This window comes from Hippoglossus stenolepis, chromosome 13 (assembly GCF_022539355.2).
Source record: "Hippoglossus stenolepis isolate QCI-W04-F060 chromosome 13, HSTE1.2, whole genome shotgun sequence".
Taxonomy (NCBI): Eukaryota; Metazoa; Chordata; class Actinopteri; order Pleuronectiformes; family Pleuronectidae; genus Hippoglossus; species Hippoglossus stenolepis.
In genome coordinates this window covers 1,336,066-1,360,832 of record NC_061495.1, presented here as the reverse complement: position 1 = coordinate 1,360,832, position 24,767 = coordinate 1,336,066, and the positions used below count along the sequence as shown (strand labels likewise).

General features: G+C 45.5%; 1 protein-coding gene across 17 annotated transcripts in view; it reads left to right on the top strand.

Annotated features, from left to right (window-relative positions):
• The first annotated feature begins 7,516 nt into the window (after positions 1-7,516).
• The window catches only part of caska (calcium/calmodulin-dependent serine protein kinase a), a 75,649-nt gene continuing 58,398 nt past the window's right edge, over positions 7,517-24,767 (top strand). For 7 of the 17 annotated variants that reach the window (XM_035174731.2, XM_035174726.2, XM_035174730.2 and 4 more), the window contains exon 1: positions 7,519-8,288. In XM_035174731.2, coding sequence (XP_035030622.1) covers positions 8,230-8,288 — 59 coding nt within the window. In that variant the 5' untranslated portion in view covers positions 7,519-8,229. Of the gene's footprint in view, positions 8,289-24,767 lie in introns of all 17 variants that reach the window. The other 10 variants (XM_035174741.2, XM_035174739.2, XM_035174737.2 and 7 more) reach the window with 5 other exon arrangements.

Below are 24,767 nucleotides of genomic sequence, written 5' to 3'. Positions count from 1 at the left end.
CCAGCTCTTTGCCCCTGTGCGGCCGGAGCTCCATTTGTATTGGTTAGAAATTAATGGCGCGGGGCCCCTGTGGATTCCCCCCCGTAAGGCACTGGACCCAGTGAGCTCGCTGCAAATGTACTGCACTCTCCACATTTCGGCAGCGGTTGTGGTGAACGTGTGTGTGCATGCACTGTGCTGTGTGTGCATGCATGTGTGTGGTTTTTAATAGTCTAATTCCCTTCTCAGGGGGCAGACGAGGAGATAAAGCACTCGGAGCGCTCGGAGATGCTTTCACTGCGGTGCACACACCAACGGAAACCAAATCCAATCCTTACTCACTGCTTCCTCCTCTTTGAAGCCCCGGCAGAATGTGTTTGCATATTTCAGAGTGGAATCTCCTTAGCTGCTCTGTTTCCACCGCTGACCTGAATCCCCTGTTGTTTATGCTTTCAGCTCCGTGATTGACCGCCATGTCGTTTTAGAGTGTGTGTGTCTGTGTGTGTGTGTCTGTGTGTGTGTGTGTGTGTGTGTCAGTAGAGCTCATACCTCCACTAAGGCCCAACACTCCTGTATGTTAAATCAAACTGCACCAAATGTCACACATCTTTCCATCCATGATCCATGAATTCATTTCAGAGAAATCAGTGTCCTGGATGTGTCCTCTGATATGAATCTGTGTGAAAATGTCAGTTCCTCAGTTCTTTTCTGACCCTGACGTCATCCTTCCAACAAGTTCCATGTTAATCCACTCAGACGTTTTTGTGTACAGACAAAAGTTACAGACAATCAGACGAAAAGTCAACTTCACTGGTGAAGGTAAAAAATGATTTTGACAATTAAGTTGAAATGTTGAGAATAAAGATGAAATGTCGAGCAGATATTTAAACTGCTGTTGATGTTCTTTCCAGACTTAGATGCAGTTTTTGGTAAAGATTTACTTCCACGATGTTTATGGCTAAAAGAGAATTTCCTGAATCACCGTAACTGAAACTGATCTGAAGAACAATTCCACCAATTCTTTCAAGTTTAAATTTATTCTCAATCTTTATTTCTCGACATTATATTTTCTTAAATTGTAAAAATGGAAGTAGAATCTGACCTGAAACAGAAACTGTGCCCCTGATAAAGATCAAACCTGTCAGTACCTTTATGAATCTGTCTCCGTCTGTAAAACAAACCTGTTGACGAGTCCACGTTTCCCTGGATTTGAGAAACTCACGTTGTCGAGGTTAAGAAACGTATTTTCAGACAGAGGAGGAGAAATGAAGCTGTTTGGAGTGTGAAGGGAGTCGGTGAGAAGAAAGGAGCAGAGACGGTGGCGAGCTGCAGGAGACGCGTCCTCGTGGCCTGAGGCTGAGATCACAGGGGATGAAAGTGATGAGCTCATCTGAAGCCGAACAGCGTGAGGAGCTCCAGGGTCCCACTGGGCTGAGATGTGACATCACCACAGGCTGGTGCTGGGTTTATAGAGACGTCGCAGCTAACGAGGATTCTCTCAGTGTTTTATCACCATGTGCTGCAGATATTCTACAGGAGATAAAACTACTCCAGCAGATTGGCAGTTTAAATCACTTACTGTGGATTTACAGCTTCCTGAAGACATTAACCCTCCACATGGACACCACTCAAGGGCTGTCCGTGATGGTCCATGTCTCCACCCGGGGTATCCGTCCATCAGAGTGAATCCTGAGGATCAGCAGAGACAAGATGTAGAGACGTCACACATATGAACATATGAATCCATCCAGTGTCTCCACAGACCCAGGGCTCGTCTCAGAGTCGTCCTCCTCACCTCCACAAACTTTATCTGCTCAGTGTCCTCGTCACCTGCAGCACGAAAAAAATGATGCTGCTGCTTCTGCTTTGTCTTCCCTGTAGGTCCATGTCCGTCCGTCTGTCTCTATGTTTGACTGTTTGTCTTTTAGCTGGCGTTGCAATGAGGTTTCCTGAATGAACCATTACACAACTATGAGCCTAAAAGTAACAACACTGAACCAGTAATGAAAATCAACATGAGCTCAGACAACAGCACATTTAGCTCGGTGCTGCTGATCCTCGGGGTCGTTCCAGGTACGCGGCCTCGCAGCAGGTTGCACTATAACACTCTCACTGCAGGGAGCACCCCCGTCAGCGGGCTGGCTGCAGCCGCAGTGATTAGTATGTCCCGCGTCAGGTTGAACGTTCAGACCGCTGTGTAGCTGCAGCTCTGAGAAACCTCCCATCAGCCCAGTGGAGAGAGCGAGACATTTGATTTATGACGTCTTATCACCGAAGGTTTTTACCCATAGTGCACACAGGTTCATATCTAAAGCTTCTCATGAATGGAGAGTGCAGAGAGCTTCTTTAACTGGGGTAAACATTTGTAAACCCACTGCAGCGAGTGTCTGAGTTCCTCACGGCCGTGTGTCTTCAAGGAAGAAGCCACGTGGTGAATGATTGTGTTTCCTCCTCCTCCCTCTGCAGCACGGAGCAACAATCCATTCGAAATGTGTCCATTAGCCTCCGTCACTGCGTCTGTCTCTCTCCTGTCTGGGGACAGATCACTGCACAGGAGACGGAGCAAACACCAGAGGAGACTTTTTTTCAGGTGAAATATTCATTTTGAAGGAGCCGGTGCTGCAGAGCGACACTGAAACACCAACCAGAGCAAAGCACCTCTGATGTCAGGTTTCTGTGCACACACACAGACACACACACACACACACACACACACACACACACACACACACACACACACACACACACACACACACACACACACACACCTGGGCCTTCATTCATCCTGTCAGCCTCCACCAGTCCCCATATTATTCATCCATCCTGTGGGCCGTGAAGTCCATTGATCCAACGCATGTTAACCCACATTGATTTCTGCTTTGTTAATAACATTAGAGGAGCCGCAGTCAGCACGAGGACGGCGTCTCCTCTTCTCTGGACCCACCTTATAATGATAATAACCCTGTGTGTGTGTGTGTTTGCCCCGGGGACAAGTGGAACACAATTAGTCTCAACTACGCAGAGAGGAATTGACTCGCTGACAACCATATTGACAAGCGGCGGGTCGGTGAAAGAATAACACCTGTTGACATTTTCCTGAGCAGAAAGAGAGAGAGGAGGGAAAGTCGTCTCTCGTCCTCGAGAAGGATGAGCTCTGAGGGACCGACACAAACACAACACAACACAACTACACAACAACGACACTGGCCAAACAATAGTGAGAATCCACGGTGACAAGAATGTTATTTCAATTTTACATTTTTGTTTTCTCAAAATTAAGTATAAATGTCATATAAATACAGTAAAACACTTTTATTAAAAAATATAAACCATAGAATAAAGGTGTAATCCTTAAATAAATATTAACATTATTTATCTTACCACAGATTGCAAGTAATACAAATTTCACAAAATTAGAAAATACACAGCCAAGAATAATATGAGGACCTACAAGAGTCAGCAAATTCACAAAACATGTATAGACCAATACAAATATATGTTTTACTTTGACAGTGTTTGGTACTCGTGCTGCTGTTGTCTCACAGTATTTCACCCGTGTGGTGAATGTGTTTTTGTACAAACAGGGACAAAGGTCTGAGGTGGAGACTCTGCAGGGCAGCGACGACACAAACATCCTGAACCGCAGCAGACGAACGAAGCATCGTACGTGCAGCTCTCCTCCTGAAGCCTCCTCGTGGGGAGGGGAGGTTTACGCTGCTTCTCAGAACTGGAACAAGCTTCGCTTTAGATGTTGCCGGGGGGGCAGGACTCGATGCTCCAAACCCAGAACCAGCAGCGAGAGGATATCATTACGCAACACTGTCATGATCTGCCTCTGTGCACCAGCGTGCTTCTCTGGGCCTGATGTGATGAATCACACGTGAGGAACTGGGCTGTTTAAAGAGACGTGTGCAGAGCAAATACAGCTGTTTCCACTGAATCTGGAGAAACCTCAGCTACAAACATGATGCTTCAATGTTTGATTTCACAGTGTGCTCTCAACTCGCTCCTCTTCAGGAGCAAACAACTCAGGGAGGATAGAAGTAGAATGAATATTGGATCACATCCTTGGCACCGCATCTATTCTATCCAGTAATATTATAACAGCTATTAGCCTGATGTGTTTCTATTGTTCTCTGAGGTATATTCCTATATGTCTATGTAGTATATTGATGAGTTTCTATGATTTGTATATTGATATATTGATATATAATATAGTTTAATGTATATCATGTTCCTATCAAGGATACATTTATTATATTTGTCCTCTACTGTAAATAAAGATGGACGACATGACGGCTCCCAAAAGTGAAGCCAAATAATCTTGATCGCCCCCTGGTGGCTGGCTGCAGTATAGATCATGAACCCCTCCTCCTCCATGTTAGCAGATGGGACATGGACCAAACTAAGAAATAAACAGCTTCATGTATCATCTTGTTAAAACTCTGTTTGTTTCCTGTTTTACTTTCTATTCTTTCATCTTCTGTCGTTTCAGGTCAGGTCCTCGTGTCCTCCACCACGTGTCCTCCACCACGTGTCCTCACCTGGGCCCCGCCCACTTCCCTGCCCCTGCTGTTCCTGCCAGTTCAACCTGTTCCCCTTTCTTCTGTCTCTCCTTCCCTGCTGTTTGCCAACGTTTGGACTCGTGTGCATGAACTTGTGGCTCTTTGATAAAGACTGAACCGAGTGTACACGACCTGCTCAGCAGCATTTTTTTAGCTGATGCAGATAATCCAGAGAGGAATGTGAAAGTTGGATTTATGTGCATTTATCAGGAGGCCAGAAACACAACTGGTTTCTCTGGGTTTATAATTAACTGTTAACACGTTCACTGTGTAGAAGCTTGTTGCAGCTTTGAGTAAATACATATTTTTTAATGGAGAAAAACAGTTGCTACACAAACACACACGTTGGATAGATTCCAAATCAAATGTTGCACCAGTTGTGACCGAAAATCTTGAAAACCTGGAACAGAAAATGTGAATTAATGCACGTTTCCATTCAGAGTTTTGAGTTTTTGTGGCCATTAAAAACTTAACATCACACAGGTGCAGTTTTAAAGGACGTTTCATTGCATCTGGCTCACAACACACAGACAGAGATTAAAATATAAAGAGGGCAAATATAGAATAACTTTGAAAGCAGAATTATGTGTAACACTGTAATTATAATTATATTGCACATAAGAAAGCTGTGAGTGTGTTGTACACGTTCCATATTGCAACAAGGTAGATTACATAAAAAAAAAACAGCATAAAGTGGAGGTGTACATTTCTCACGTAACCTGTTAATATAAGTTTATTGCACATGACAACAAATGTGTGTGTTGTACACATTGCATTGAGGTCGGTTAATTCACTGCCATTAAACTTATATTATTATATTAGGTTCATTGAGATAAACAACTGGTTGTGTTTCACTCAGAGGCCGTTAAACCACTGCAGGAGATGCAGTTTGACAGATTTTAATTTAATGACGCACCAACTTTTCCATCATTGCCAAGAATAACATTTTTTTTGCAATATTTCAAGATTATTTTGAATCTTTTTGATCTTCACATGTTTTTAATCCATAAACTGAAATAAATACAAAAAGGTGGATTTAAATCCACTTATTGCTGCACAGTTTACAACAGACAGTTCAAAGTTAATCTGGTTGTGATTCCACACAGGGATAAGAACATCTATTAAATACACACACACACACACACACACACACACACACACACACACACACACACACACACACACACACACACACACACACACACACACACACACACACACACACACACACACACACACACACACACACACACACTGGCCCAACTGCTGAGTCTAGAAGGGTGTGTTGCTTTGAGATAAGATTTTCTGAGATGTCCTGATTTCTCTTATTCTTAAGCCAAATTGCCTCTGGCTCAATACCTCACAATATCCCCATCTCTTCACACACACACACACACACACACACACACACACACACACACACACACACACACACACACACACACACACACACAGACACACACACACACACACACACAGACACACACACACACATAATCTGCAAGGCCACAAATCTCACAGAGGTTTGAAATAAAAGATGTCTGTGCTACATACGCAGCAGAATGTGCAGGAAGAAGGACGACACCTGCAGTAGCTGCTGTGAGGCTTAATGACATCAAACCCTTTTTGTTTAAAAATCATAAATAAAAGAACAAGCTCATCATCTTGGGTTTGCTCACTCTGCTTAATTATTCACCATTAATTAGGCAGTCATCTGGCAAAGTATTTATCCCAGCAGAGCCCATGAAATATGAATAACCAGCACTTGTCTGGATGTCGCGCTCACATGCGTCGGCTGTATTTCTGGAGCCAAAGACGAGAATCGGCTCCAAAGCAGCTGAAGAGGCAGCGATCACGACAAGTGGCAGGAAACAGGCCGACAGTGCAGCTTGTTGTGTTGTGTTGTTCTTTGTGTTGTCATCCTGCGTCCAAGTGTCAACGCTGAGGGAGAATCCACTTGGATCTGGAGTTAAATGTAAATCAGACAGGAAATAGACGACTTGACAGCTCCCAAAGGGAAGAGAAGCATCTGGATCGCCCCCTGGTGGCTGGCTTCAGTGCTGGTCATAAACGTATCCTCCTCCATGTTGGCAGATGGGACATGGACCAAACTAAAAGTAGACATTAAGTAAATGTTTGTCAGAGATGGTTTCTGTCATTTCAGGTCGTTCTTATCTCACTGATGTTTGTTCAAGTGTTTCTGATCAGTTTGGCTTTTAGTTATTTGATGATATAAAAACAACTGAGACGTCATGATTGACAGGTAAAAGGTGTGAATGTGGAACATTACCTCCTGCCTCTGTCAATAAAACGTGAATTTGTGAAAATAGAAAATATCAATAAAAAAAGTCCGGCTTGGTGACTAAGATTAATACTATTCAACTTCAGTTTAAATTATTATAAAAAACAGAAAATCTGTTGGAAATCGGATCCAATCCAATTCAATGTATTATCAAATTAATTTTAGATACTACTTCTAATGAACATTGTTTTAGTGTCATATCCTGGAGCCCAGGGGTGTTCAGCTGCAACACGACACTTCACCACTAGATGTCACTACATTCCACACACTGAACCTTTAAGGATTGCATGTTACTTATTATTACTTACTGAGGCCTATTTGTGAATCTTGCTGCTGTAATATTTCAAATGTCCCTATTGTGAGACTAATAAAGGCTTATCTTATTCTAACTTATCTTAATATTATTTTATCTTTATCTCATATTAATTTTAAATGTATAAAGATAAATTAAATAAAAAGCCCCAGTGACAGTGTCATGTTGTAAAGTCTTTGATGTGTGTATCAACTTGTTAATTTAAACATTTCTCTCATCCTCTCTTCATTCATCCAAAGCTTCCGGCTGGAAACTTCGCAAGTCCTCAGGAAACTGTGGCTCTGGTGCCGCCATGTTGGCTCACAGCCTGTGGGCCTCAGAGGAGAATCCTGGGTGCGGAGCCGGAATGGAGGCCGGCGGAGCAGCGTCCATAAGCCCCGTGTGAGGAGGAGGAGGAGCCTGGTTCTCTGGAGGCTCCGCGGGAACAGACGTCCGGCGGCCGGAGGAACTGAACACCCACTAACTGCAGGAAAGTGTCCGTTGAGCCGCAGGAGAAGGAACCGGAGAGCGGAGCTTTCCCCGGAGCGAAGACCCGTCCTGTCGGTTACACCGCCGGGAGGACAGCGTGACGTCCAGCCGGCGGCTCCTCACCCTGCCCGGGGTGTTGGGATCCGTGTAGCCGCTCCACCTGGACCAGCCCGGTGCCTCAGCCCGGACCCGTCCCCTCCCTCCGCCGGCCGAGGAGCAGCAGCCGCGGACACGTCTCCGGTTCCCCGTCCCGCTCGCTCGGTTCCTTCCCTGACACCGGGAGGCTGTTCGGAGCAGAGAGGCGGGGCCGAACCGGTGGACTCCCCCAGAATGGATCACTGAGCTCGGGCTCACCCACAGCGACGCAGCGCTTTTTCTTATGGGGGGCGGGGGGTCGACGACAGGAGGCAACGACCGGGATTTAGACACGTCTGTGTGGAAGTGTTGACCGACTCGCTGCCCGGAGCCGCCGGTGCTGCCTCCGCCGCCTGCCCGTGGCCTCCGCCGGGTTCCGTTTGTCTGGAGATTAGGAGAATCCTCCGTGTGGGACGCACCGATTTGGGGGAGCGGGGGAGCGATCTCTCCCCAGCCGGGGTCGGGCTATGGCGGACGACGACATTCTGTTTGAAGATGTGTACGAGCTGTGCGAGGTCATCGGCAAGTAAGTGTCCTCTCTGCGGGAACATCACACCGTTTCTCCGGTTAGAACCGACACCGTCACCGGGGCTTTTTACCAGCTCGTCCATAACACCCCGAGGGCAAGACACACACATGTACACACACATGTACACACACGTACACACACATATATATATATATATATATGTGTGTGTGTGTGTGTGTGTGTATACATACATACATGTACACACACATGTATACATATATATATGTATGTATGTATGTATATACATACATACATACATACATACATACATACATACACACATACACACACATGTACACGCATACACACCATAAACACATATATATATATATATATATATATATATACACACACACATTTATACATACATACATACACATATGCACACACACATATACACATATATATTCACACACACCTAACACACACACACCATAAACACACATACACACATAACACACAAACACATTCATACATACACACATACAACATACACACGTGCACTGTATGCATGTGAGAACCGATGCTGATCATCATAATTAAATGTGTATTTTCCATCTTATTCCCACTTTAACACCATATTATTGATAATCTTTATTGTTTTTAACACACATTTGTGCAGCTGTTCTCATGAGCAGCCGAACCTGAGCCTCATTCCCAATCTTAACCAGGACCAATTCATACCTAACCATAACCTTCATCATCCAAACCATAGCTTAACCAGGACCAATTCCCACCTTAACCTTAACCTGACCAATTCCCATCTTAACCTAAACCAGGACCAATTCATACCAAACCATAACCTTAACCAGGACCAATTCCCACCTAACCATAACCTAAACCAGGACCAATTCCCACCTAATCCTAACTTGACCACAATTCCCATCTTCACCTAAACCAGGACCTCAGAAATGGGTTTGCCTCATCAGGACCAGGCTCTGGTCCCGTGAGCTGCTCTGGTCCTGACACGGTCGGTGTTAAAGCTGGAAACAGGGAAGGAAAACGAGTAAATGCAGCCACAGCAATGAAATAAAATGCTGTTACTGCCTCTGACAGACGCAGTGGTCGTGATTACAGTTGTTGCCTCCCCAGTTGCATTTGAATGATTCCGTGTGTCAGTGTGTGTCCTCCTCCTGCATCACGGGTTGTGTGTTCGTAGCGGTGGCAGCTCCAGACCTATACAGTACTTTTGGCACGACGCCGTGTGCTCTGACCTGTAGTGGCAGTTGGCAACTTGCTGCAGAGATTAAAGGGCAGGGAACAGACCAACGTGAGTCATGCACACACACACCCCCACACAAACACACACACACACAGAGACACACACCACATCTGGTCATCGTTAGTGACTGTGGAGGTTTCACTCAGGAGCCGGGCCACTTGGAATATTGTCCACAGCTCTGGTAAGAGGAGAGCAGGCCATGTTTTTGCACTGGGAACTCTACCTTTCCAACCAGGCTTTAATAATCATTATCCCTGTAGTGCAACACCCCACATTAACCCTGTAGTCAATTTGAACATGCATAATGCACAAATGATGGATGATTAAAAAGACTCATCCAGTACAGGAGGGACATTATAGCTGCCATATAAAACACAGCTAAGAGCAGTGAGACCTCTGTAAACTTCCTTGGTGATGATAGTTTATCTTGCTGAATATGACAGGTGAATTATAATGTTGTTGCCACAATTACCTTCCTGTTGTTATCCTACTTTAGAAAAGAGGGCTGTGACAAAGCCGAGTATATCATTAACATTTATCCACGTCAGTACGATCCATTGCAACCAAGTGGACTGTTGTGACAGTGGGAGAGTTGTGAGCGTCCCCATGCTGCTGCTGCTGCGATGACTAATAACCTGGAGCAGTTAGAAAACAGAGTCAGAAGAGAAAATGGCAGCAGCAGGATCAGTCCACCGAGCTCCAGTGCTTTCGTCTGATGACCTCACCTCCCTCCCCAGTCATTATCCTGGATATCACTGCACTCGTCTTTGTACCTGCACCACACCTGGGGACTTTCCAACCCGATACTGGCACGAGCACAAGAAGGAGGCGGCAAACGTCAAGAGAGGACGTCACTTTGTCTTCATATCCAGCCGAGACAGTTGAATGAGCGGACAAAGTGTTTGTGCTTTGACCGTCGTGTGAATAACCGACTGTGTCATCCAGGCGGTTGGTCTTGAATAAAGCTCTTCATCAGGGCGCACAAACAGAAGCTCCGTGTGACTGGGGATCCTGGCAGGCCTGACAGACGCAGTCAGAGCAGGCTGACTGGTTATGGGACTTCTGCTGTGTCACAGAGATGGTTGACTGCCTGACAGGGTGATAAGACCTGCCCGGCACACTGCATGTTTAGGCAAGCCTGAAAACAGTGTGCACTCTTTTTCCTTTATTCCACATAGTCACAGGCAATTTATTTGTCGTTCACTCAAACGCACACAAGCACAGAGCCAAAGAAATCCTCCCGTCTGTCTGTCTGTCTGTCTGTCTGTCTGTCTGTCTGTCTCTCTGTCTGTCTGTCTGTCTCTGTCTGTCTGCTCTGTCTGTCTGTCTCTCTGTCTGTCTCTCTGTCTGTCTCTCTGTCTGTCTTCTGCCTCTGAGTAGACTGTAAAAATATGAAAGTCACTGTTTTTAAACAAGTGTTCAGCCACACTCCCGGTTCTGAAGGTGGGGACACAGCCTCACACAAACACACCTGGTCTGAGTTTTCTGAACATGAGTCCTCGCTCATTGCGTTCAACAGATTGTCTTTAATTTACAGTTTGAGACGCAGAGACCGGCCTGTTATCAGTCGTCCTGCTGTTCTGTGTGCAGCGCTGCCGCGGCCACTGAAGTGCCCGTTGTGGTTTTTGAACCTGAAAGTGACTGGATTAACTAGAGAGAAACTCAAGCAAATGACAACACTGCAGTCAGGAAATGCATCACTTTAAAAGCCTTGTACCCGTGCATGTTTTCTGCAGGGTCAGACCCTCGTAGTGGCACACAGGCCTAAATATAGGTCATCCTCTGAGCTGTGCTTGGAAAGCAGTGTTATGATCTCTGCTTCGTGTGTGTTCACTGGATTTATTTGGATTTATGTTGGTGTTTTGTCCTTTATGGGGGGAAAAAAAAACCACCCTATATTTGCGTGCTCATTTATACACATGCATCATTTGAGGATGCACGCACAGGATTTGGTTCCGTGCTTGTATTTTTTTTTTTTTTTTGAGCTCGGAAAATCCTGTCTGTAAACCACATACATGCAACCATGTTGCACGCATCTGCCTTGATACCGTCACACTGATCCCGTTGTGCTTCTGCGTCCTGAAGCACGAGAACAACCAGAGGATGGGCTGAACATAAAAAGAGGGTCAGGATGGAGGATGAGAAGGAGATGTTGCAGTGGAGATGGGATGAGTGAGGGAGTAGGAGAGGTCAGGGACACCGTAGAAGGAAGGAGTCCATTAGTTGGACTTTAAGAGACATCCTCTGCCTTCAGGCCAGCCTCGTTTCATCCTAGTTCATCCTTGGGGGAGGGAGTTGGGCATGAGGGTCTGTGTTTTTGTCAGAAGAGGACGTCACACAGAGCTGTGCATAAAAAAATAACTGCAAGAAGGATGCAGTTTGTCTTTGTTTTGCACAGCCCCTGCAGCCTTTAACCGTTTTGCAGTTAATGCGCAGTGACAACAGGAAACTGTGATTTTAGCGCCTCGGACCGAAAATGCTCAGTCTCCCAGATTTAAGTTGAAAGTATGATGTCATGGCTGTAACATGACAAAGCAGTCTGCACCCTCGCCTGTTAATGGAGCTAAAAGCTGGAGTTAATATTATAGCTGAACGATCAGTGACCTTCTCTTCCTGAATATTTGGACTCACCATGGATTTGATAATGGGTATTTTGTCCTATAACATGCATCAGTGTAGAGCTGATCTGTTCCACTGTGAATGCAATAAATTACCCCCCCATTTGCATACCTCATGCCTTAGGAGGACGCTTGTGGGGGGGTGGGGTTGGGAGCCTGAATGTCATTATAACTCTCGGCCCCGGGATGTGCATGTGTGGTAATGTGGTGCGTTTGTCAGGTCTTGCGTTTGTGTGGTCCAGTGTGTCCCACTACAGGAAGTGACAGGGAATAAAAGCTGGAGGCCTCGCTCCATCTCCTGTGCATGTGTCCCGTTCACCTCATGGAGCGAACTGACATCACCCTGAGATGCACAGGGAGCGACATGCAGACGAGTTCACTGCTCCACTGCTGCCTTTTTCAGCTGGGGTGTGTTAGTGTGTGTGTCTCGTCCTCAGGTACAGGGAGTGTCAACCTTTGTCACTGTGGCAGTTTTGATGTTTTCACAGTTTAATCCTTGATGAATATATGAAAAGCTGAATATGTTACCAGAACAGGCAGCTCCACTACAGGAGCCACGTGGGCCCTGGGGCTTGATTTTGTCATGATTAGAGTTTAGGCTAGTTTCTCCAGGCTAATGCTGAGTATGTTTTCATTTTAAAAACCCTCCCTGGCCATGTTGAGGCCTGGTATTAACGTTCTGAGAGATCCAATCACAAGTGGACAGCGTTTGTCTGTTCAGACATTCAGATGGTTCCTGAATGTGTCTCCTGTGGCCACTTCAGATCTCACTTCCCTGCTCTATATGGAAATAATCGTGTACATCATCCCTGTCAGCTGAGTAGGCGCTCCTTCATATGTGGCCCAAGATGCATTTGTGTTCACACAGTGAAGAGAATGTGGCCTAATGGGTCCCAGGCCACCTCCAAATAGTTTTTTGTGATCAGATCTCAGGACGCATTCAGGAAGCATTTGAGTCTGTTGAGGCCGGAATTTACAGCTGACGACTTGTGATTGGTTTAGTGAGTACGGATGTTAATACCCAGTCTGAACAGGGTCTCTGTCTGAACGAGTGTTTGAGTTCCATGAGGTCGTGTGATGAAAACAGGAAGCAGCTTGGCTTCTCTGTAGTTGGTTAAAAAGTAGGAGCAGGTATTTCTTTTCTTGGACAGACGCAGAAGAGTGTTCGCAATGTAGTTGTTCGTTTAACCAGATACCGTTTGTTTTCTTCTGGGAAAGGGTCACGTGATCGGTGTGACGAATCCGGGAAGGATAGGTTGTGACTAATCTGGATGCCTGTAGCTGTGTCACAATCCTTGGCCCACCTCCTTAGTAGGATGTGGTCTATGTGGCCCACAAAGGAGGGGGACTTCTTGGGCCACATAGACCAGCCAGTCTCTCTCCATTCATGAATTGATGAGTGTTTTTCCACTAATAACCCTCCCAGAGTGTGACGCCATCAGACCCGTGGGCTGTGGGTCAGTAGGTTAAACACTGCTTGGTTTACTCTGTGAGATCCAAGTGTGTTTTCTCCAGCTCTTCATGACGGTTGTCTTCACAGCAGAGACTCTCTGGGTCAGTCTGAAGAAAAGGCGTCTGCCAAGTGGTGGTTTTATGTGCTGTCCCTTTTCGGTGGCTGTTAAGACGTCTGCTTGGCAGCGATGGACGGTCTGGAGTCCCAGGATGTTCCTCCTCCAACAAATACTCCATAACTCCATCCTAATAAATCGACTGAAATGATGAAATGGGACTTTTTGAAATCATAATGCATCAACAGTGTGGTAGTGGTTGTGTGAATGGGGTCCATGCCCTCAAGAAAATACACACAGGGTGTTCTCTCCAAGGTGTGTGTGCGTGTGTGTGTGCGCGCGTGTGCGTGTGTGCGCATGTGTGTGTGTTTATACGATCTTAGCCTCAGTGTTGGGATTCGGAGGGGAAATCTGCTGACAGGCTGTTTCCTGCACGCACAATTACCCAAAGATGATATAACAGAGAGATCTCACACTCAACCACTAAAATATTTATCCATCCTCATCAAGCTGGAGAAAACACCCCTGGCAGACCCCAGATCTGTGTGTGCAGCCACAAGTTAAAAAGATAATAGCAGCCCCGTTTGGCTTGTTGAGTCTCGTTCATGGTCCTCAGAGGAACCAGCTCTGTTGGGTCACACAGGAGCTTCCTGCTGAAACACCAGGTTTATGGCCGTTGAGGCTTTTTTTGAGTTGCATAATTCTTCAAATATTTCTCTGAAGTGACACTTCTCTTCCCTTTAACTCTACTGCTTGTAGCTTGATTGATTAACTCCAACGCTGCTGCATGTTGAAAATACCTTTTGATTGGTTGCTTATAGAACCCGACCTCTGAAACGGATATGAACATTCCCACACAGACACAGGAGAAGGATATTTACTTTAACCTCTCATCCACCGAGTGCCCCAGGTGTAATTCATATCACCAACTAACCATCCAAATATACAGATATATGTTTTACCTGCTGAGGCTGTTGTGTATTCATGGCACCACTTGTTTGCTTGAGGGAAGAGAAGGCGATGTGACACCTGACCTTTTCCCTAATGGAGTAATCAGTCATGTTCTCCAGATGATGAGGAGCAGAGGCCAGTTTGATGCAGTCTGCTTCACTGTTGTCAGATTGGCTAAGCAGGCTAATTTTTTTTTCGGTTATCTGTGCAGAGGCAGCCTCTTCCAGGACGCACCCCCACTGGGGATGAAACTGTTACCTGTTGTACGACAGTAACATTTAAATCATAACTGTGGTCAAACGGTTAATTAATTACTAGTTCACTGTCAAATAAGACAAAGATAACTTGTGATTATTGTGATTGAAGAAGAAAACCGACTCACACCAGTTAATCTCTTTATATCTGCACGCGCATGTGTGGGGATCCGAGTAGTGTGTCGTCACAGGAGGTTTCTCTCAGCGAACAAGGTGAAACAGTTCCTTCATTAATGCATTATTAATGAAATTATTTCCCAGCTGACTCCACGTGTGTCTCAACACTCTCCAACAAAGATGTCATGTGTGTATAATTAGTTTTAGCAGCACAGAAACACATGTAGAGAAGGCGATGAAGACCTCTGTGAAGGCTCCCACAGCACTTTACCTTGTTCTTTTTTCAATGGATAAATATGATATCACTGCAGAATAGAGATTGCTTGTTTCTTTCAGCCACTGGTGTTTTTTGGTTTGTCGAGTGGAGGATTATGTTGCTAAAAGTTGCTGATGCAGCCAATCACATTTCACTGGTATTTTTTATTCTCTCCTCCTTAGTTTTTTTTCCCCGGATTTATTATTTTTCTCCACTGTTGTTCTGCAGGAGCCTTTTCAATCTAAACTGATTTCCATGCTGCATGCCAAAGCACATACTGTTACCTGGGTTACAGCTGAGGCCTCGTGGAAAGAACTGCACCCACCATGTAACACACAGGGAAAAGACATTTCCCTTTCAAAGCCCTGAAATGAGCTTTCAGGAATTCTTTAGCAACCGGATTGAAGACGATCGTGTTCGTGCCGCCAACCCACACAGAGCATCCGAACTTATTTACTCAGAAACCAAGCGTGAGGTGATTGTGCTTGAATCAGAGAAATGTCTGGACCTAATGTTGAGCATGTGACCTCATGTCCTGTTGGTTCTCATGGTGGGAGGAGATGTTTAACAGAGAAATGAATGAGGTCACAATCTGAAGGTAGGAATCCTCCGGTTTAAAGATGGCTGACACATGTGGACACGCGTGTTCACTGCACCAACCTTCACATGCTGTTTCAGTTTGTAGCTAAAGGCCTGATGCATAATTCAGGTTATGGTTCATTCAAAGTGCATTAGCACACACAGTTGTTGGTCCAGGTTGTGAAGCTGTGGACGGACTGGTGTCGAAGGACAGTAAGAAGAGAGGCTAAACCAGAGGCATCAGAACCTGGAGTGTCTTTCTGATCTATAATCAGATCTGACAGACGGGTCTCGATTTAAAACTCTGCACGGTAGTGTAAGAGAGGAACTGAAAAAGAAAACTGTTCTGATCAAGGGTCAGGCGTTTTGAAGGGGATTGAGTTTGACGATAAAGTTACGAGTAAAGTCTGAGAATTTGTCCTGCCAGAGTTTCAGCCATCAGGGGACTGGAGCCAATCCCAGCTGACATTGGTCGGGAGGCGGGGTTCACCCTTGACAGGTCGCTAGTCGGTCACATGGCACAACCGTTTACGCTCACACTTACACGCAATTTAGAGCTGCTGTGACGCTCATGTCTTTGGACTGGGGGGGGTACCCAGAGAAAACCCAACATGCAGACTTCACACAGTTGTCACATTTCTTATAATAACATCTAGAACATAGTGTTTTCTTTTCTGAAGCTCCAGGAGAAATCCTGCTGACATTCAGAACATCCCTAAAGTTGTACCCTCCTCAGTGGGCTTCAGCTGGGACCAGTCCCACAAAGAGCCGAGCTCTGTGTACCTGTCATTCAGGCTCAGTGGGGCAGAGAGTGTACCGGGTGCATTCACCGCAATTAACCGTCATTGGCAATTGATGTCTTGCTCGGTGGTTTGTCTTCTTCCTTGTTTGGCCTGTTGACTCTTTTCTTCTTACTTGTGTCCTTCAGTGCTCTGGTTGGTGGCGTCTCTTCCATTTCCCCCTGACTGGTTTGTTGTGGTCGCTGCCCTGGTTTTGTCTCGTAGATGAGCTGACAAACTGTTACTCATGTCACATGCGACAGGGCCGTATCTCTCCGTCTCACTCAAACTCACTCAACCAAGAAAAAGTAGGATATAGCAGCCAAAATGAAAGTAGCTGCGGGTTTGGTATGTTCGTCGTTCCCTGGAAATCTAACTTCTGTCGCCCACCCATCCATTGTCTACAGCTTATTCTGGGTCACAGAGGTAGCCGGCCAAGTCCGGCATCACAGGCATCCCTCTTCCTTTGCCACACTTTCCAGCTCCTCCCGGGGGATCTGGAGACATTCCGAGCCCAGAAAGGATGTGCAATCCCCCCCTTCAGTTCTGGGTCTACCCTGGGGTCTCCTCCCGGTTGGGTGTTCCCGGTAATCCTCCGATGGAAGGCGCCCAGGAGGTGACATTTTGTATGATAATACATTTAAATTCAAAAACCTACTTTGCTTAATAGGTGACTCAGAACAACCACATGGATGAGTTGAGAGTCTTCTTCATTTTGATTTAAAGCCAAACCTTTCAATCAAACCTGAAACACCGACAGGTTTTATCAGCAGCGAAGGATTAGGATGGAGACTCTCTTCTTAAACATGAAACAAGGGACATCTAGGATGAGCGTGGATGGATCCTTTAGGCTCACCAGGTTTAATAATAGAAAATTGGATATTGTAAAACGCACAATGAGTTCTGCAAGACGAATGGAAGTGGAGCTGTTTCCGACCTCGGGGCTTCTTTCTCACAGCGGCAGGTCCATTGTTAATGGCAGCAGGCATGAACGCCCGGAGCTACGCTGCTGTAATAGATGATATTTTTATCACCCTATTCAGCCTGCTTCTTTTTTTCTGTTTCTATAGAGCTCCATCTGAGCGCACATAGATTTTCTGTTATTTATGGAAGTAAAAGATCAACCCATGTGCTTCCTGTCTCCTCGCCTTCATCGATGGCTGTGTGCAAAACACATTTTTATTAAATGAACCTCCTTTTAACAAGGCAGGTCAATTAAGAGGAGATTCACAATATGAGTGAGGGAGACATGTGGAGCGACAGTGGATTTGTTATGTGGTGGTTCTGGTCTGGTCACATCCTCACGGCTGTAGATGGGACTGCTTCTCTCCCTCAGCTGGTGTTGTTGCAGTCATACGTCCTGACATGTCAATTACAGCAGTTACTATAGATGATGTTAAATAAGCAACGCTGTTCAATGACTGAATGCTGAGTAGTAAATAGAGGCAGCTACAGTGCAGACGTCCCCAGGCGATCTGTGGGGTGACATCAAGGCTTTTTTCTTTTGATGGCTAAACGAAGCCAGAGTCTTTTACTTTGTGTTTGCTCTGGATTTAATGTAACTATCTGTGCACTGTAGGGAAGTAATATGTAGGAAAAACACATAAACATAATGTAAAGCTAGAGACTGCAGCTCTGTAACATCAGGTGTCTGTGGAGCCCTGTTAGCAGTTGCATTGTGTAGTGTGTTACGCTGCCAGTTAGTTATTTACTAACCTGTAAAAACCTCCAGGCTCTAACAAGGTACAAGACCATTAAAACTTATTGCCTGTTAAGGTGGAAGGTAACAAACTCCACTGCGTTGCTGTTCAGGGTGTGAGGGTGTGATTCAGAACCCTTCAAGATTAAATATTTGATATTGTCTGCAGCGTAGAAGACGTAAAGTGGGAAACAACAAAATAAAGGATAAAGCCTCACATTTTGGATCTGGTTTCCTGTTTGAAAAATAAAAGATGATCCTGAAGCTGCAATGTGAACCAAACTCTATAATATAAATAGTTTTCTTGGGTCATGTGAGCAGCGTCTCCTCTCCAGCCGCGGCTGAGCGTCGTTTCCTCCGGTGAAACAGAGCGGCGGTGGATTATATCAGCTGCAGCTAATTAATGTCAATTATGTAAGATTCCCTCTACATGTCACTGACTGGACTGCGACTGTTTGAATGAAATGACACACACATATGGCTACAGGCTGTGTTGGTGTTGTGTGTGTGCAGCATGTCCACGTGCACCTTCTACACTCGAATGAGTCAACTTTGAAAACTCGTGGTTGTGTTTTAATCTGGACAAACAGAAAAAGACTTTTGTAAACGCAGACGCCATGTTCTCCTCCTGATTGGTTCCTATCAGTCCCATGACTCCACCACTAGTCGTAAAGGCAAAGCGTTGCTGACACTTACTGTTGATTTTAGGTTAATGTACAGACTCGCACCCACACACAGCTCAATGCACACCCTCTCTACACAGACACGCATGATCCCAGTCAATCAGATCGAGCTGGAAGTTGTCATCGTCATTTTGTGGTGAAGCTATGTGATCATCTCATGTTGATTCACATGTGAGGAGCACAATTCACATGTAAATAATGTTAAATATGCCCTCAGGACAGACATGTATGTGTATATTTTAACAGAAACGAGCATCAACCTGCAAATACAAACAGAGTTTGTGCTGCAGCTTGAAACCTGCTATAAATCATTCATGGAGGCTGCAGAGGAGACGCAGTGTGTCGTAGGTAGTCATGGGTGGTCCGGTGCATGTACATGCACGGCAGGAGGCAGGAGAAGACACCCTCAATCCAGTCATTCCTGTTTGAGTCACATTTCCAGAAAAGAAGATGCTGAGCCGTCTGGTTCTGGAAGTTTCACCACCCACAGACACTGAGCCAGGAGAGGTGATTGGAAACAATACAAACAAAGAGAAATGAAGGAGACGCAGGCAAAGCGAGGTGATGATGAGATGAAGCCGGGAAGCGGTAAATTGTCGGAGGAGAATTAGGACCTGAACGCACCGCGGCCACATTTAGCCAGGAGTACGGCTGTGTTGACATATTGTCTGACAGATGGGCGACACATGCTCGGTGTCACAGCCCCGTTCGAACAGCAACTGGGACTGTGAGACCGAATAAGACCCGCTGTGGCGTGCTCGGTGGAAAACCACCTTGTCTGACTTCAAGCCGCCACAATCGCAGCTGAATTCTCTCTTCATCTCCTCCCTCTCCCCCCCGATGCCACTGTTATTCACGACTATGTTAAAGGTAATGTAAACACAACACATCGTACGTGATCATCTCAGTCCGTCGCTCAGCTCATTCAACGTGCCGCGGGGTCACGGAACTAGTTTAATCACGACAATTTGTTTTTGCCCATCCCTCATTTTGTTGTCGTATACAAAGTGCAGCGGAGCCTGATAAAGTTGTGTTGTATTTATAGCATCACAGTGAAAGGAAACATTTACTTCTAGAACAAAAAGAGAACATTTTGTGAATTTAGTGATTCCTTCAGCACATGTGCATTATTTATATATTTCAATGTGTGAGACACATATTTAATCAACATGCAGGTACATTCAAATCTCACATTATTATTATCGACTGAAACCAAACCTTCAGAGACATATTATGTTATTTCAGTGTCTCTTTCCTCTGGTGTGTTATAAAGGGTTTTTGTGAGTTGAGAGGTCTGTGGTGAAGGGAGTTGTCCGTCCATACTTTTGGGTAATTGTGATGTCATGTGACAGGACAGGAAAAATAAATAGTGGCAAATATATATTTTTTTAAAACAAAAATATATATCTAGTACCACTCGGAACAAGTCTCCCAATTTATCTTGGCATGTAAATATAAAACATTGTGCAGTCAGGCTTGAGGAGTTGTTTGATGATTCAGCTCCTGACTTTTTGTGTTGTGGCATTTCAAGATGGCTTCTCTTTCTTCTCTGTGGACCCACGCACTCAAACACGTCTGACTGTTTTGTGTGACTCCCACTCGCGCCCTTGTACAATGTCTCACATTTGTTCTCTGTTCTCACTCTGTCGGTGGCGTGAATGGAGTCGTCATTAGTCATCGCGTCTACGTAAGGGTTGGTGTTGCTTCTTGTGAAGGACTCGCACTGCAGCAGCGACAGCACAGAGAAGGAAGGAGCGATGCCACTGTCACTTCTTGGCCTTCTCTGCCCCGCCATCTGGGGCACTGCGGGGGAGCTGACGGCCTTCAGCTGCATATGCTCTGTGTCAGTGCTGTGTGTGGGTCTGTGGGTGTGGTGAGCATGTGCCATGTCTAAATCGGCTAACGACCCGCGCAGCCACACGGCTCTGTGTCAGAAACACGCAGCCGCCGTGGTCACTCGTGTCCAGCGTGTGAAACGCCACTGGTGTTAAATCCCTGTTTGTTCATTTAGTCTGGGACGGAGGTGTTGGTGCTCACACAGCAAACAGGCTGCTGCAGATATGACGGAGTGTGTGACTGGCTGACTTTATTAACACACACCAACTCAGACGGTCAAATATTGACCCTGTTCCCTCTGGATCTGTGGACACACCTTTCTGCTGTTTGCTGCTGATCTCAGGTCAGCTGTGCTCCAAGGATGGTGGCTGAATAGAATCATTACTGGGTATAAATGGTGTCAGGTGGATCTGTGAAGTCAAATGAATTGATTTCACATGAATGTATATCACAGTATGAACTGTGCAAACCCTGCAGCAGTGACGACAACACGTGTCTTCAAATCCAACTGTGAATCAGATCATTTCATATCGATTAACTCTGAGCACAGAGAAATTAAATCAAATTCTATCTGCAGCAGGTTGAGCTGAGTCTCGTCTTTATATCTGCTGCAGCGAATGGACAGCTGCACGTGTGTGACGTATTCTTAGGTCTTGAAAAGATGGTTATTGATTATGAAAAGTATATTTGGTATCAATAATCACTTATGAATGAATATTGAGTCTCAGCTAAAGGTTCTGAGGACGTGTCGTCTTCTGCTGAGTTCAGTTTGGAGGAGAGCTGAGATTTAGTGAGGGGGGGGGGGGGCTTTTACACACTAGTATATTCACACAGACACTCAACAGTAACAGCTCCACTCAGCAGTTTTCCCAGGACTTGTATAGGAAGCTCTGAGTTCTCACCTCTGCCACAACATCTGACTGAGCCGAGCTCCCGGCCCATTGTACAGTTACTTACACACACACACACACACACACACACACACACACACACACACACACACATCCAGCCCCTCTGGTTTCAGAACTCAGAGAATCGTAGGTTAACACTTTCCTCTTTTACAACTGTGTGTGATAAACAACACACACATGCTGACACAAACAATACACACGTGTTCCCACAAAACACACACACTTGCTCACACACACAGCATATGGTTTCACAGGGATTGGTCTGCTGCACGCCACAGCTTCACTGTGTGTTGTGTTGTGTTGTGTTGTGTTGTGTTGTGTTGTGTGTGTTCAGATATCTGGGGGCTTGTCCTCACTCTTTCCCACTGAGCCACAGTGTTTACACATGATAACAGCACTGGTTGTTTCCAGCTTTATTGTCGTTTATAAGATACACAAGCTGAGGCCTCGGGCTCAGAACTTGTGTGAAGGCGCTTGTGTAAACTGTGACCTTTCTGTATAATTATGCACATTTAAATATTATACATCCTCACTAAACTAAAGATGATGCATCAACTTGCAGGTACGGCCTTGATCTGTGGAAGACCTTGAAACATAGATTTCAGGGGGACCATGTAAAGATCTATATCGGGAAGTAAAATATATTCGAGAATACTGATATATTAGCAGATAAATATCATTTAAAAAAAATTGTCAAAGATTTGAATGTGGTTCATCAAACTCTTATGACTTAGATGTAATTGAGGCTTGATGGTTTACGCTGGTTCTGAAGATGTGTTTAAATATGTCGGTTACATGTCAGACGTGTGTGGAGTGAATATCTGGGCCATGATAAAGATGTCACGGCATAATGTGATGTTTTTCAGATTAAGAGTGACACAGTGAACAGTTGAGTGACACATAAAAAGAAAGTATGAAATCCCCCCCCCCCATCGTTGCTCCCTGACCTGTGGCTCAGTGTAAATCTGCTGAACTGTGGTTTTGACTCGGACTCGATGTGAAGAACTGATCAAGTTCATTTTTTCTCTGGAGTTAACGTTGGTCTTGAGGACGTGTCGTCTCATGTCCAAACGACCGCTCCGTGTCTCACAGTCCCTCCCACTGAGCGTCCACCCCCCACCCACTCAGTGGCTGTGTGTCACCAAAGACAGAAAACACTTGTATTGGTGTGCACGTCTCTGTGTGTAACCATGCGTGTGTAAGTCGTGTCACCCTGTTCATGCAGGCCGTGTGTGATCTCTTAGTTTGTTACTGTGTGTGTGTGTGTGTGTGTGTGTGTGTGTATGTGGGCTAATCTTAGCTTTGGTGCAGGCATCAGCCACCGATGAGGATTAAGAGACATAAGCACACGATGAGTGCTGCTGGACTCCGCTCAGTAGTAACAACACACACACCATCCGATGATACGTCTAATGTAGTGGAAAAACTCACTTCAGTGTGGAAGCAAACTCTGGAAACATCTAATGAAATAAATGGCCTGGGACACGTCGGCCATTTTACACTTGAAACGTCTTTACACAGTTTGTGTTTCTTTCTCTTACCTGGAAAGTTTCCCTGTAGATGTTGAGTCTTTGAAATTTAAGCTATTTAGGTGAAAGTAAATGTTTTTGTCTTTTTCTAATCAAATCTATGCTTAATTCAGATTATGTGTTGTATGTCAGATTGTAAAAATATGATGATTAGTTTAAGATTAACTCTTAATAATTAGTTCTTACTGTTCATGCATTACACAGCAGCCGGTCAGGATATAGACTATATGTGAGCGTCCCATCTTCAGCCACCTAAACCTCTGTACGACATGGTCCTCTACAGAGACACAGTGTGAACAACCACTGAGAGAAGACTCCTCATCTTGTGGTTCCCATGCTGAGCCCTGAACGTATCATCCTGACGGTGCCCTTTGACCTCTGGGCCTCGCTGCAGCTCTCAGACACCTCCAGACGCTGTAATGAGAAAGGCTGCAGACGTGATAGAGGTCGGAGCTTTTGTCTCAGCTCGGAGGTCCCGCTGAGTTCCTGAGCAGCTCCGGACCCTGAAGTCTGATCACGGCGCCGGGAGACTTGTTTTTGCGAATGGAGGCTGTAACTGTGCCGAGTGCAGATCAGAGGCCTTCACATGTGCACAGGAACGTACTGAGGGCCAGAGAAAGGATTTCCTCTGTGACACTCTCCCACAGTTAACTGGACAGCAGAGATTTCACTGTTCTCTGTGCAGCTGCTGGTCGGAGGTTGGGTGCAGGAGAAGCGTCGCTGGCATGTAGATCAATGTGGAGATGTGCTGCGTGGCTTTGTCTCTGTGAGAAGCAGAGCAGGAGTCTGGAGCGGACGTGTTGAGGTTAGGCAGCTTGTCAGGATGCACACTCACCTCCGTAGGAGAAGGGAGGTGGTGCGAAGGAGGAGAACGAGGGCCTGTCAGTCGAGGTGTGTGTGCATACTGACGAGGAGTCGACCCTCTCGTCCTTCTCCTCCTCCTATCGACTGAGGAAGGAGGACGGAGGCTGTGCAGATAAAGTTATTTTTATCTTTTCTGCCATATTTCCCCGTTTCTTAGAGATTAACCTGCATTTTCTCAAGTTCACTGAGCCTCAAAATATATTTTCTCCTATATAATATATATTTTTTTCTATTTACTTCCTCCTACTTGTATTTAATTTAACTCTGTCCCTGTCCTCTCCGTCACGGTTTGACCTCGAGGCCTCGGTAGAAAAGAGAAGAGTGGCAGCTCCGTCTGAGAACTTGGCAGAAACTGGTTTCTTGCTGTTTGTCTGAGCTGCTGGATCCTGGAGAAGTGGCCGAGCGGCAGAAAGCTGATGCTGGTTCAGGCTGATATGATAATAAATAGACTCAGGATTTAATCTTCTGAATGTGACGTCTTGAAAACACAAAATATGATCTGAAAGTTTCACAAAGAAAAACACTGAGTATAATTGTTACTGCAGAGCTGGACTGAGCTGAGTGTTGTCTTTAATTACATGAGCGTGACCTTTTCTCACACACACACACACACACACACACACACACACACACAGTGCTGCCTGATGAAATGCAGGTTTGTGTTTTTCCT